The sequence below is a fragment of the Falco punctatus genome (assembly GCF_963210335.1).
Source record: "Falco punctatus genome assembly, chromosome: 2".
NCBI classification, from domain to species: domain Eukaryota; kingdom Metazoa; phylum Chordata; class Aves; order Falconiformes; family Falconidae; genus Falco; species Falco punctatus.
In genome coordinates, this window is record NC_137581.1 from 82,444,901 (window position 1) to 82,457,566 (window position 12,666).

General features: G+C 37.5%; 1 protein-coding gene across 13 annotated transcripts in view; it reads left to right on the top strand.

Annotated features, from left to right (window-relative positions):
* CASK (calcium/calmodulin dependent serine protein kinase) overlaps positions 1 to 12,666 on the top strand; it is a 227,935-nt gene that overhangs the window by 182,646 nt on the left and 32,623 nt on the right. For all 13 annotated transcript variants that reach the window (XM_080374290.1, XM_080374293.1, XM_080374285.1 and 10 more), the window contains 3 exons: positions 844 to 924; positions 7,788 to 7,976; positions 8,499 to 8,577. In XM_080374290.1, coding sequence (XP_080230416.1) covers positions 844 to 924; positions 7,788 to 7,976; positions 8,499 to 8,577 — 349 coding nt within the window. The remainder of the gene's footprint in view (positions 1 to 843; positions 925 to 7,787; positions 7,977 to 8,498; positions 8,578 to 12,666) is intronic.

Genomic DNA, 12,666 nt, shown 5'->3' on the forward strand with positions numbered 1-12,666 from the left:
GCAAGTGGTAAAAAAAAAAAAAAAAAAGAGTTCTATCACATATTATCAGTAAAAATAAGTACAGTTGTTGGGAGTAATGTCATAGGAAAACACTTTTTATCATGCCATTAAAACAGAATTAAAAGGAAGACTTTAAAACACTGTAGTAACTGAAGTGACCCTGATAGACACCCTGAAGTCCTATTCTGCAGAATTTTCTGGTAGTTAATCCTGGGAGGTGCTTCCACAAGCAAAATACTCTGCTTTCATTGTCCAAGTAGTTGCATGTGAAAATAAACGTGTGTCAGGCTGCAAGCAAATGAATTAAAGCCAATTTACTCCTTCCCCCAACAATAAGCTGAACTATGGCTCAGATTTTATAAAATCTGGAGCTTGGAGGTGGGGTAACAGATGGACCACCTACACTTGATGTCTTTAACAGTTTAATTTGTGGAGAGAAGATTTTATGAGTATTTTTAATTCTGTTTTCAAAGTGATTGTTTTAATAAATTGAGACCATGCGTGAATGTAGCAATTGGTGGTGGTGATGAGTGTCACCTATTAGCACTTAATTTCTGTCACCATATATTTAGCTGTTGGAGGAATACTGTCAACTGAAAAAAAGAGCAACTGTTTCCTTCAAATTTCTGCTTTAATCTCTCTCAGAAAGAAAATTGAAATGAGATATTTTATTTTCTTCGGGGGGGGGACGACACATTCTCCTAAGTCCTTTCCTGTCAAGAATATTCTTTTGGGTAGTCATTAGGAGATATTCTGACTGACCAGTGAGCGTTTTCATTTGTTTGATTAATAGCTTTATGTAAAAGAAAGTTACTATGGATATTTCTCCTACTTGTTTTGCAGGTATTGGAAGAAATTTCATGTTACCCAGAGAACAATGATGCAAAGGAGCTAAAGCGTATTTTAACACAACCTCATTTCATGGTAAGCAAATGGTACTTTTGTTGAGTTTTGGGGTTGTTTTAATATTCTTTGTATTAGAAAACTTAATTTCAGGAAGTTCTCCCTAAAATCTGCAAGGGATAAAAGTGTATGCAATACAATATACCTATTAATAAATATTTCTAATCAGCTGGTCTGACAAAATAGGTACAATAACTACTACTGTTGGTCCCCATTACTGTCATGAAAACTGTCAGTAGTTTGGCGCAATCTAATTATGGAGCAGTTTCACTATCTTTTTGGGGAGCTGTGTTGCACGTAGAAAGAAGAATGAATCCTTTTAAATCTCCATTGGTGGAGCTAGGATCCTCCTTTTTCTTTTTCCCAAGGATATCTTGTTAGGATAAGGTGTGTGAATTTCTTGAAAAATAAGTGTTTATTTAACATTAATTTACAATAAATCAATAGCTTGTTGTCATGGTTTAACCCTGGCCGGCAGCCAAGCCCCACAGCCACTCACTCACCCCGCCTCACCCAGAGGGATGGGGAGGAGAATTGGAAAGGAATGTAAAACTCAAGGGTTGAGATAAGAACAGTTTAGTAGGTAAAGAAAAAGCCACATATGCTAGCAAAGCAAAGCAAAGAATCCATTCACCACTGCCCGTGGGCAGGCAGGTGTTCAGCCATGCCCAGGGAAGCCGGGTTCCATCATGTGTAAGTTACTTGGGAAGACAAATGCAGCAAAGCCAGCTGTCCCTCCCTTCCTTCTTCTTCCCCCAGTTTATATACTCAGCATGATGTCCCATGGTATGGAACATGCCTTTGGCTAGTTTGGGTCACCTGTCCTGGCTGTGTCCCCTCCCGGTTCCCTGCGCCTCTCCAGCCCTCTGGCTGGCAGGGCCCAAGAAACCAAAAAGTCCTTGATTTAGTATAAAACATCACCCAGCAACAACTAAAAACATCCCTGTGCTATCAACATTGTTCTCACACCAAATCCAAAACAGCACCACACCAGCCACTAAGAAGAAAATTAACCCTGTCCCAGCTGAAACCAGGACACTTGTACAGTCTAGTGAGCTTGTGTTACACATCCTACTGTGTCTGTTTCACAAACTTGATTTGGGGGCAGTAATTGTCCTAAGTTCAGGGCTGGGAACGTGTAACAACTTGGTTCAAGTTACTGAAGTCCAGTCCTTTGAAACTACTTAAAGGATTTCTATTGTTTATGCCGTGGATGAAGTTCGTAAGTTCAGAAATAAAAATGTTTGCCTAAAGCTGCTATACACTATTGTCAGTTTAAAATCATGAATTTGAATTTCCCTGACACAAGGATTATATGCAGGGGGCTTTGTGGAAGTTGCTCACCTGAAAGCTGAATTCCTTTAAACCTGATTTCCAGGAAAGCATGAGCTGAAACCAGCCTCATATTCAGGTATAAGATGAAATCTGGATAGCTGCATGTCTCAGTGTGTTCTTTTGATGGCCGCTGTAGCTTTGGGTGCATTTATTTTAGTACTTTAAATCAGATCAGGAGTATGTTTGAAGTGAATCTCTTGATTGTCCCCTTACAATGCTTTTGCTTGTATCATGTAAGGGTCGCAGAGCATGCAAACTCCTTTTAGATAAAATTAAACTTGAAAATGCACACCACAAGCCAGTGTGTAATCCAGCAGCTGATGGGCATTCAGTCCACATGGCAAGGTGGGAAGCTGGTCAGAAGTAAACTCCAACAATACATTCAGCATGTACATCAGGTCCTCACTAATCCAATTGGTTTCCGTGTTGATTCATTCCCATTTCATTGCACAAATGCTAATGCAGACATTGGCTTTTGACATTGTACTCAGCAACACGCTGGTATGTCACCGCCTGGAGATGACACCTATCTTGAAGTCTGTAACAAATCTGATTCAACGTTTAACAGGAATACTTGCTTAAAATAGAACAAAAAATAAGGTGAAATGGCACTCAGCCAAACTGTAAGAAAGACTGGGGGGAGGGGGGGAGGAACAAACAAAAAATACTTTCTGATTTTGAACTTTTTTTGGAATCTGACAGGTTCATTTGGTTTACCTTTTTTTGCGTAATTACTACACAATATTGCAAAAAAATTAGGCACTGTGGAGAAAGCTTTTTTTACGTATAAATTCCTTTCAGAGTAGGCATCAATAAAAATGATTGTGGCATACAAAAATTTCATGTATCCAATCAAGCGACAGGAAAGGTTGAGTTGGAAATCATCTTTTATAGGTACCTTTATTTCCACCTGATATCCTCATACATTTAAAGCCATCTGTGAGAATTATTTTGCTGCAATTCTATAAAAAGTATTTTTTAATAAGGAATAATCTGCAATTCCATAACAATGATGAGGAGTGATTTCAGTAAGTCACTCTATGGCGTCCAGAGCCAAATTGCTAGTTGATGGAGTCCAATCCTTTCTACCCAAGTTTCATCCTCTCCCTTGCAGTTGTTCTGCCATTCACTTGGCACTGCATTTTGGTATTCCACTGTGCTGAAGTAGTAGAAAACTGCTCCAACGAAACAGTGATTCATTTAGCAAAAAGAATTGGGAACAACTGGAATATTACTAGCACCAGAATGAGCAAGAAGACAGAAACACACAGTCTGGGTTAGGGAGGAATAGCACAAACATGTGAAGTACCACTTAAATCAACATAACATTGCTGTGGAACCATACCTTTAGGGTGCAGGTACCAAAGAGTCTCCAGATGTCAAAGAAGCAACTCCATCTTCTCCCATTACTCCCACTCCTGCTCCCAGATTGCAGACCTTACAAAATTATTCTAATATTTGTGGCATTCTGCCAAAATTCCCTTCAGAGCCAAAACCTTTAAAATAGATACTATTAGGAAAGGAAATAATTGTATAAAATAATATTGTCAGCCTATGCTCAATGTGTTTACCCAGCACTGTACAGAGCAGTACTCTGGTTAGTAGGTTGCTGAGCTCTGATACACAGAGACTACAGCACTAAGGTGTAATAAGTAGGATCATGTGTGTTAACACCTGTGTGATAATAGAGTATTTTACTATTATTTATATTATCTTCTAATGTATATACTTAATCAGAAGACAATGGAGTATAGCCTGTCTCATTTACTTAGACACAGTGTTAGTGGTTTAGACTATGTATAGGCCTTTACAGAACCAAAGCCAATAAAGTATGTGTTTGTAAGTACTCTTATTGGCACTGAGATCTTAGAGTTCAAAGATTTTTGTTGATTTAGTTTTGTTTTACTCATGTACCTTATGGGTACAGGAATAAATTACGAATTTGGTCTGTACGTGCGTAACATTTTAATTTAAAGAAATATATGTGAATTTTACATAAAGGTCTTTCAGCAGATAATTAATTTAAGAATTCTTTAAAAGATTATTAGGTACCTCATCTGTTGTGTACAAATTTCAAGGAGCTTTTACTCCGTTATGTAAATTTGAGTCGTTTTTCAAATGTGCCAGTTTTATCTGTAAAAGTTTCCATTGTATATGTTTAGTATATGGCAGCAATTGAAATGTTTGCTGTTCTAGGAAACTTTTACCTAATTACATACAAAGGTTTTATCCATCATCAAGTGCCTTCCTGCACTGTTCTTTGCAGACAATGATCCTGCAGTATAGTAGAAAGCAGTTGTTCTCACTAAACTTACTTTCAGCAGGATTATCATGGTCTGCAAAGGAGAGACAGGAAAAAAAATCTAAATTATCAAAAATGACAGAAATGCATGAAAAGTACCTTTAAGTAAAGTCCAGTAGCAGTCTTTATATTAAATGTTTACAATATTTAAATTGAGCTTGCTGTACTTTAATATCTGGTGATTCTGAATTTCTGTGTATTTTTGTTAACACATCCAGACATCATCTCATATAATTGTGAACTTTTGAAATGGTTTAAACAGACCATATTTTATTGCTAAAATACATACATAAAGCAAGGCAAGTATTTGATGTAAAACAAATGTAAGGCCCTGAATTACATGAGAAATGTAGTATTGAAGCGTGGAGAGTGTAACAGGTACAGGCAGGTGCATGAAGCTCAGTGAGACCTTTGAGCAGATGGAGCTGAAGGAAGCACAAAGATCATCCTGCTCTTTTATTAAAGAGTGCTTGCATGCAGAGCCAAGACCACACTCACTCCTAGAATAGATGCTTTTTGTAGCAGCCAGAACTAAGGCATGATTGCCCATGGCTGCTCTTGTCTTGGGACAACTGCAAACAGTTTTCAGATACCAGAACAAGAATTAAGCTAAATGTCTAGACTTATGTAGGAGTATTCATACATAAATTTACACCCAATTAAATAAACCAAAATAAGAATTTATTTAATTAAAGTGGTTTAACTTGCATATGTGGTCCATATCTCTTAATATAAAATGTTGCTTCCATAGTACAGACTAATGCAGAGGAATTGTGGCAAGTTTGAGCTTAGTGGTTGACAAAATAAGATGAAAACCAAAAAATGTAGATAAAAGTTAGTATTTAACTAAAAAACATATGTGTAGGTGGACTTGAAACACTGGAAAAACAGGAGGAAATGTGAACAGAGCATTGCTAGTTCAGGAAATTCCATTCTATTGTTACAATGCTGAATTCCCACCTGTAGTTTGAAATTGATTTGAGGAAATGGAATTTAAACTATTTATGAAATTATCTTTTATAACATGGTATATAACTTTAGAAGTCCTACTTTGGGAACAAAGTTAGGATTTTGTAGAGACCATGAAAATCCCATTTCTGCCTTGGTTTCCACTTGAGAATTACATCTTGTAGGGATGTCTTTTTTATAACTTTTTTTCAGTTTAGGTTCTGCTTAAACATTTGAATTGAATACTAAGACATTGCAGAGTTAAATTTCTCTGCCAAAACAAAACCTAGATGGTCAACCTGAAGCCTGGCAAGGCTGATGGGTTTTGCAAGTTAAAAGTTATGAGCATTTAAACAAAAACTAACACGATGTTAACTTTAATACAGATTGACCTAGCTGTTGGTGGTGGCTGATATCTCTACTATTGTAGAGATATTGTTAAGAACCAGGCTTGATTTATCAATCCCTATCTGAGAAACCTAGCCTTTTGGATATGGAGACAGGATCTGTCTCTGATCCTTGATGAGTTAGTATACTAGAACTAGCATGTTCACATATAAATAATATTTAGTTTTCGGAAGAAAGCAAGCAAGCTATAATATACTCATTATTAAGAGTTGAATGCAAATGCAGAATGGATGTGATATGATGCTTTTAAAAATACCCAGGACAACAGCGGAATTCATACCATTAAAAAGCCTGGTACTATTGAATACTGCTTTGCAAATGTTTACACTTCGTAGACTTTTATCTTGTAATACTATGCTACACTTTTTATGGTTGTACAGGCTTCTTGTCTTTGCCCTAGCTTAGAGTTCTTGCACAGTCAGTTGCATGACTTACCACATGGGCCAAGGCCAACTGTACAAGGTTCAACAAGGCTCAGTGCTGGGTCCTGCACTTGGGTCACAGCAACCCCACACAACGCTACGGGCTTGGGGACGAGTGTCTGGAAAGCTGCCTGGTGGGAAAGGACCTGGGGGTGTTGGTCGACAGGTGCCTGAACACAAGCCAACAGTGTGCCCAGGTGGCCAAGAAAGCCAAGAACATCCTGGCTTGTATCAGAAACAGTGCAGCAGGGCTGGGGAAGGGATTGTCCCCCTGTGCTGGGCACTGGTGAGGCCACACCTCGAACCCTGTGTTCAGTTTGGGCCCCTCACTGCGAGAGGGACATGGAGGTGCCGGAGCGTGTCCAGAGAAGGGCAGCGAAGCTGATGAAGGGTCTGTAGCACAAGTGTAAAGAGGAGCAGCTGAGGGAACTGGGGTTGTTTGGCCTGGAGACAAGGAGGCTCAGGGGAGACCTTGTCACTCTCTACAACTACCTGTAAGGCTTGAGCAAGGTGCGTGTCAGTCTCTTCTCCAGGTAACAAGCACGGGAGAAGAGGAAATGGCCTCAAGCTAAGCTGCACCAGAGGATGTTTAGATTGGATATTAGGAAAAGCTTCTTCACTGAAAGGGTTGTCAAGCGCTCAGACAGGCTGCCCAGGGAAGTGGTTGAGTCATCACCCCTGGAGGGATTTAAAAGTCATGTAGATGCGGTGCTTAGGGACATGGTTTAGTGATGGGCTTGGCAGTGTTAGCTTAACGTTGGACTTGATGATCTTAAAGGTCTTTTCCAACCTAAATGATTCTACGATAAAGTTATTTAAATACATTTAATAAATTAGGGTTTGTACCACTCTTTGCATCAAGAAACACAGTAAAACTAATGAAGTAGTATTTAATCAGTTTGTTTGTTTAGATTGTAATTTTCATCAGGCATTTTGAACTCAGTGTTGCTGTGCTGGGTCTGTGCTCTAGGGGGATGGGAGAATATGGAAGTGATTATGCTTGTAAACAACAAAAAGCAAGATTTCATTCTTTTACTCAATACCGATCCACAGTCTGTCTTTATTAGAATAAAATACCACGGGATCTGAATACCTTTCAATTTTACTAGTGTAATTATTTTCAAATAGTTAGCTCAGACAAGTAGCTTCCTAATTCTGTGTCTAGGCACATAAATGAAGATGGTTTCATTCTGACATGTTGCACGTGTTGAGAAGATAGGGGAGAGGGAAGCAGCATCATTCTCACTGAGGTATCTACAGTAGAAAATCAGGTTTACTTATGCAGATTTAAAAGGCTAGATATGTGTGTATGCATTTGCAGTCTGCTGGAGTTTTAGACTTCTTTAAGGGTAAAGTTCCTATAGGACTTCCTTTAATTTCCAAAAAGATTAAAAAATCATTATAAGGAATGAGTGGAGAGCATCAGAGATGATGGAAGTCTGATATTTTGTTGCTGTAATCTCCTCTAGGCCTTACTTCAAACTCATGATGTAGTGGCACATGAAGTTTACAGTGATGAAGCGCTGAGAGTTACACCTCCTCCCACCTCTCCATACTTAAACGGAGATTCTCCCGAAAGCGCCAACGGCGACATGGATATGGAGAATGTAACACGAGTTCGACTGGTGCAGTTCCAGAAGAACACAGATGAACCAATGGTATGGAGGCAACCTCAGTATATTTCTTGTCTCTGTACTAGTAAAGACCGGTATTATGATTTTAATGACAGTTTCTGCACTTGGAAGGAGGGTTGCCAGTATAAATAGAATAGTTCAGGAGCCATTGTAAATACTTATCCTCCTGTGTATATGCTTAACTTAAAACGCCATGTGTGCATTCATACTAGTGCTGTACCACTGGAGGTGTTTTTGTTTAAAAACAACCTTGTAGTAGTTATAGCAGATTAGGCTTTAAACCAAACTGAACACTTTGCATTTCAATACGGAATTGCATTTTCAACAAACCAGAATCTTATATGCTTATATATTAAAGTATTGCATCTTCACATATAAATAGTATCTGTTTTCATTACTCATATTTAAGTGAGTGGCAAAGTGTTTCTTTTAACCTTAAAATTTACACCCTGCCTTCAAGCTTTTAGGAAAAGTGACTGTTCTTAACCACTAAAGAATCACACTGCTTAATGTTCTATTTTAAATGTATAAACTTTTTTTTTTTAGGGAATCACTTTAAAAATGAATGAGCTGAACCACTGCATTGTGGCAAGAATTATGCACGGAGGAATGATTCACCGGCAAGGTAATTATGTGTCACAAATAGTTTTGTCTTCAAACACAATTATTTAGATAATTTTGTACAAACTGTGTAATGGCACATAGTCCTCATTTCGATTGCTACTATTCCATAGTAATGTACTTCTCTATCTGGACGGAGTCCTGTTAACTGCCTTTGTTAACTTCCAGGAGCAGATGTCTGCCAGCATTTTGAGATGAGGACCTGCTATGTTTCATTTAGGCCTTAATTAGGATAACAGGAGCATAGCTCAGTAAGAGAATGAAGTACCAATAGTTCTGGAGCTATACTTACTTAATCTTCTGTTTAAAAAAAAAAAAAAATCCTTAGACCAGTTACAGCAAAGATGAAAGAGCTTTGTGCCACAAAATATTTAAATTTCTCCATGTATTTTCACACAATTCTTAAGGATCTTTGTGTACTTCTGATGCTGAGGCTTATAAAAATGGGTTTTGAAATAAAAATATTTCTTGTACCTAGAACTTGACTCTTCATTTTCAGTTTTCACTACTGTGGCAAGCCCTGCAAACATGCATCTTTTCTCATCTTCAGTCTACTCCTTTTTTCCATTTTGTGTGTCCAGGTCAGATGTCAAAAAGTAGCTGGGCTTTGTCCTACTTTTAAGCATGAACTTCCCTGGTAGGTTTTTAGCTGCAAGTTTGGATTGCACCCTTAGAAAGGGTTACTTTAATTTTTCCAGTTTGTCATCTTTTTCTTTTGATGAACACAAAAATTTTCATCATTTGTCAGACCAAAGTTCCTTTTAGGAAGACAAAACATAAAACAGGGAAAGGGAACATCATCCTTTCCATGATATATTCGTTTTATCTCCTTGATATGGTCAAACCTGTCAAGAAGCAGGTAAGGTAAAACTTTTCATGCAAGCAAAGATGCAGTTCATATAGACCTTTATATTCATTTAGAGGACCCGCTGGATTGAAATTTATTTGGCTTCTAAAAGTGATTTTAAAAGGAGATTGCTCTAAACTTCTTGGGAAGAGGGTTTTCTTTCAACTGTAATTAGGTAGTGCTGGTCCTCTGCAGAGTGTTGTTTCACATGACTGTGTTCCATAATGGAGGTACTAAAACTTTTTAAACCTGTTAAAACTGGGTAAAAAAATCCAGCTATGCCCATTATAAAACTCTGTTCTTTTTAATTATACAGTGTCTTTTATTTCTAAAGATTTGGGAAATTTAACCTATATGTGCTTCATCTAACTAAGGTAGCTCTTCTGCACATAGGTTTAGTTCGAAAAGTGTTTCTGTAGTATTATAATCTTTTTTTTTAACGTGTCTGGTTTTATTAGTGCTCTAGGTGCCTCAGCTTCACTACTTCATTCAACATATCTAGATTTAGAGGTTTTTTTACTGAATAGAACAACACAAATGTAAGTCGGCAATGATCTCAAGCACAACATGTCTTTGAACCCTATTGACAGGATCTGTGGCTTTTATGTTTCAGGGCGGGGGGTTATGTTGTTGTTTTTGCTGTCTCCTCTTGCTATGTGGAGAACTGCCAGGCAATAACAGCAATGACTAGGTAGTAGCTCTACTGAGAGGGTTACAGGAACTTTGTAATTTCAGGTCTAGCGCTATTAAGTACAAGCTACACAGTTCCCGGTCACAAAACCGTAGTGCTGCGAAGTCTGCCTCCCAACTCTGCCAGCTACATCTTGCCCTGCTCATTATAGTTGTCCTTACTCAAAAGGTGGGGGAGCTGAAGTGGGAAGATAGGCCTCTAAAGATGCACCTTCCACAGAATTCAGCTCAATGAAAATGAAACACCAGTTTCAGTCATTAAAAATTGTCCTTTTGTTGACTTGTCTGCTTTTTTAGGATAAGTAAATAAATTGTATCTTAGATCTCAGGCTTTTAATTATGTCTTAGCTTTCACCTTTATGTCTATGCCTTAACTTAGCTCAGTTGTCTGTTTACTTTTTACCTGTGGATTCTGTTTAGACTACTCGTACTGTAAATATCATTTTCAGCAGATCTCCATATAGCCTGAGTTCTCAGCAACTCTCAGTACGTTAACCCATGGGGCTTTTGGTGCTGACTGGTTTTGGGGCATATGTGCTTAATGTGAATTCATTCTTAAGATGCGTGTAAAAACATGTCCCAGTATGACATTTAAGAAGATTTCCAAAGAAGAGGGAGGACTTACTGGCTCTGCCCATTTAACCTCACCAGAAGAACAGCAGTTGCACATTTTCTATGCTACATTCTCAAAGTGACTTAATGTAAAACTCACACCGATTTTTAAGACATTGATACCCCTGATAAGTTTTATTCAATTCTAACAAAACGTATGTGATGACTTGGTGAAAATAAGATTATACATTCATAAGCTTTCACTTTCCTTTGGCTACAAGACATGTTTCCAAATAGGGACTCCAATAATTTGTCTTCTTCCTAATAGGGTAGGATTTCTCATACTTCTGTGCAGAGCAAGAGCACACACTTCCTAAAACTGTCTTCACTCTATCTTGCAAAGACAAAGAATGAAGTCATTTACTCCAGAAATACATCCATTATTTGTTATTACAGAGGTGTTATATGTCAGTAAGTCATGAATAGCTTAGGTTCTAAATAAACTCCGCAGTGTCGATAGAGAAGGAACCAAAAGCAACCAAAATTAGATGATTAAGCCTAGCTATCATGGGAACTACAAATGGTATGGAAGATTTGTTACTCAAAGATGTCACGAATACTCTTCCAACAAGAATATTTATAAAGAGTAAGAAGTTTCTGCAAATAATAAAACCCTCTTCCCTCATAGAATGACCATCTACTGCTAAATGTCCATGCTTTATTTCCAACTTTTATGTATACTGCTCTATTCCAGACATGAGCAGAACAACAGTCACTTCTGTCAGAGTAACAGAAATGGGAAGTGCTCCAGAAGAGGGGCTTTTATTTAAGTGCACTATTGAACTGATTTGATACAGGGATATTACTGAGTCTGATTCTCTTTCTAATATTTATTTCCATCAGAATTTTATTTTAATAATGCCAAAGAATCTTTATACTATTCCAGGACACATGCTTTTTCTGATTCAGTATTATTGTTTAATAACAATTACACTCACTTCAAACAGAATTTAATTTTAGCATGATACGGTCAACACAGAGCCTTTTTTTTTTTTTTTTTTTTTTAATTAGAATATTTTTTAAGAACTGGGTATTGAATGCCATTCTGCGAAAGTCTGCCAAAACTGAACTTTCAACGTGTTTCACTAGAGATTTGGTCATTAATATTCTAGATGTGAACTAGATTAATTTGAAACTCAGATGTAGGACTGTTGCATTCACATTCAGTAAACTATAAATTATGATAAATTTTCTACTGAAAAGTAGAAGAAAAATTGTGATGAATCCTTTTTTATAATTTCATTGTCAGCAGATCAGCTGTAGAATTGTTCAGAGCATTTAATGTGGCTGAAGGACTTACTCTTGAGAGTACTGCAAGTTATTGTATTGGGCTCTCTTCTGTAGCACTGCCAAATGAGCTTCTGTTTCACAGAAGAGAGCCCAACGGGAATCATAGCAACAGAACTTTTGGGGATTCTTCTCCTTGGTTCAGGCTGTGCTTGTGTTTAGCAGGCACACAGTTAGATTTTCATACGTTTGTCCAGCTGAAAGTTTTGCTTGCGTGGTGTTCTTTGGAAAAACTTGACTATTTTGGATCAGGACAAGAATGTTAAGGATTTTTCAGGGATCTAGTTGATTGATTTTTTTTCAGGTAATTTTTCAAATGTATGGTTTAATTTAGGAAATGTTTGCTGGTTACTAGTTTTCCAAGTAAGATTAATTATATTAGGTACAGTAATTTTATTAGGGACAGTATTTAGGAAAGGATGGTTGCACAAATTATGTAAATCATACAGCAAAAAGAAATATATGTGAAGTAAATGGTCTTGTCATATTTCATTATATATGAGAAACAGCTGACTAATAATAAACCATGGAAGTCTTTTTTGAGAGCTGCTAGAGAATTAGGTAGGCTTGAGCTACTCAAGTCAGAAATTATCATCCAAAAAGAGCCTTCTAGGTTGCTTCTGATCTGGAAGATAATTCCTTGCTGCCTCCTCCCTG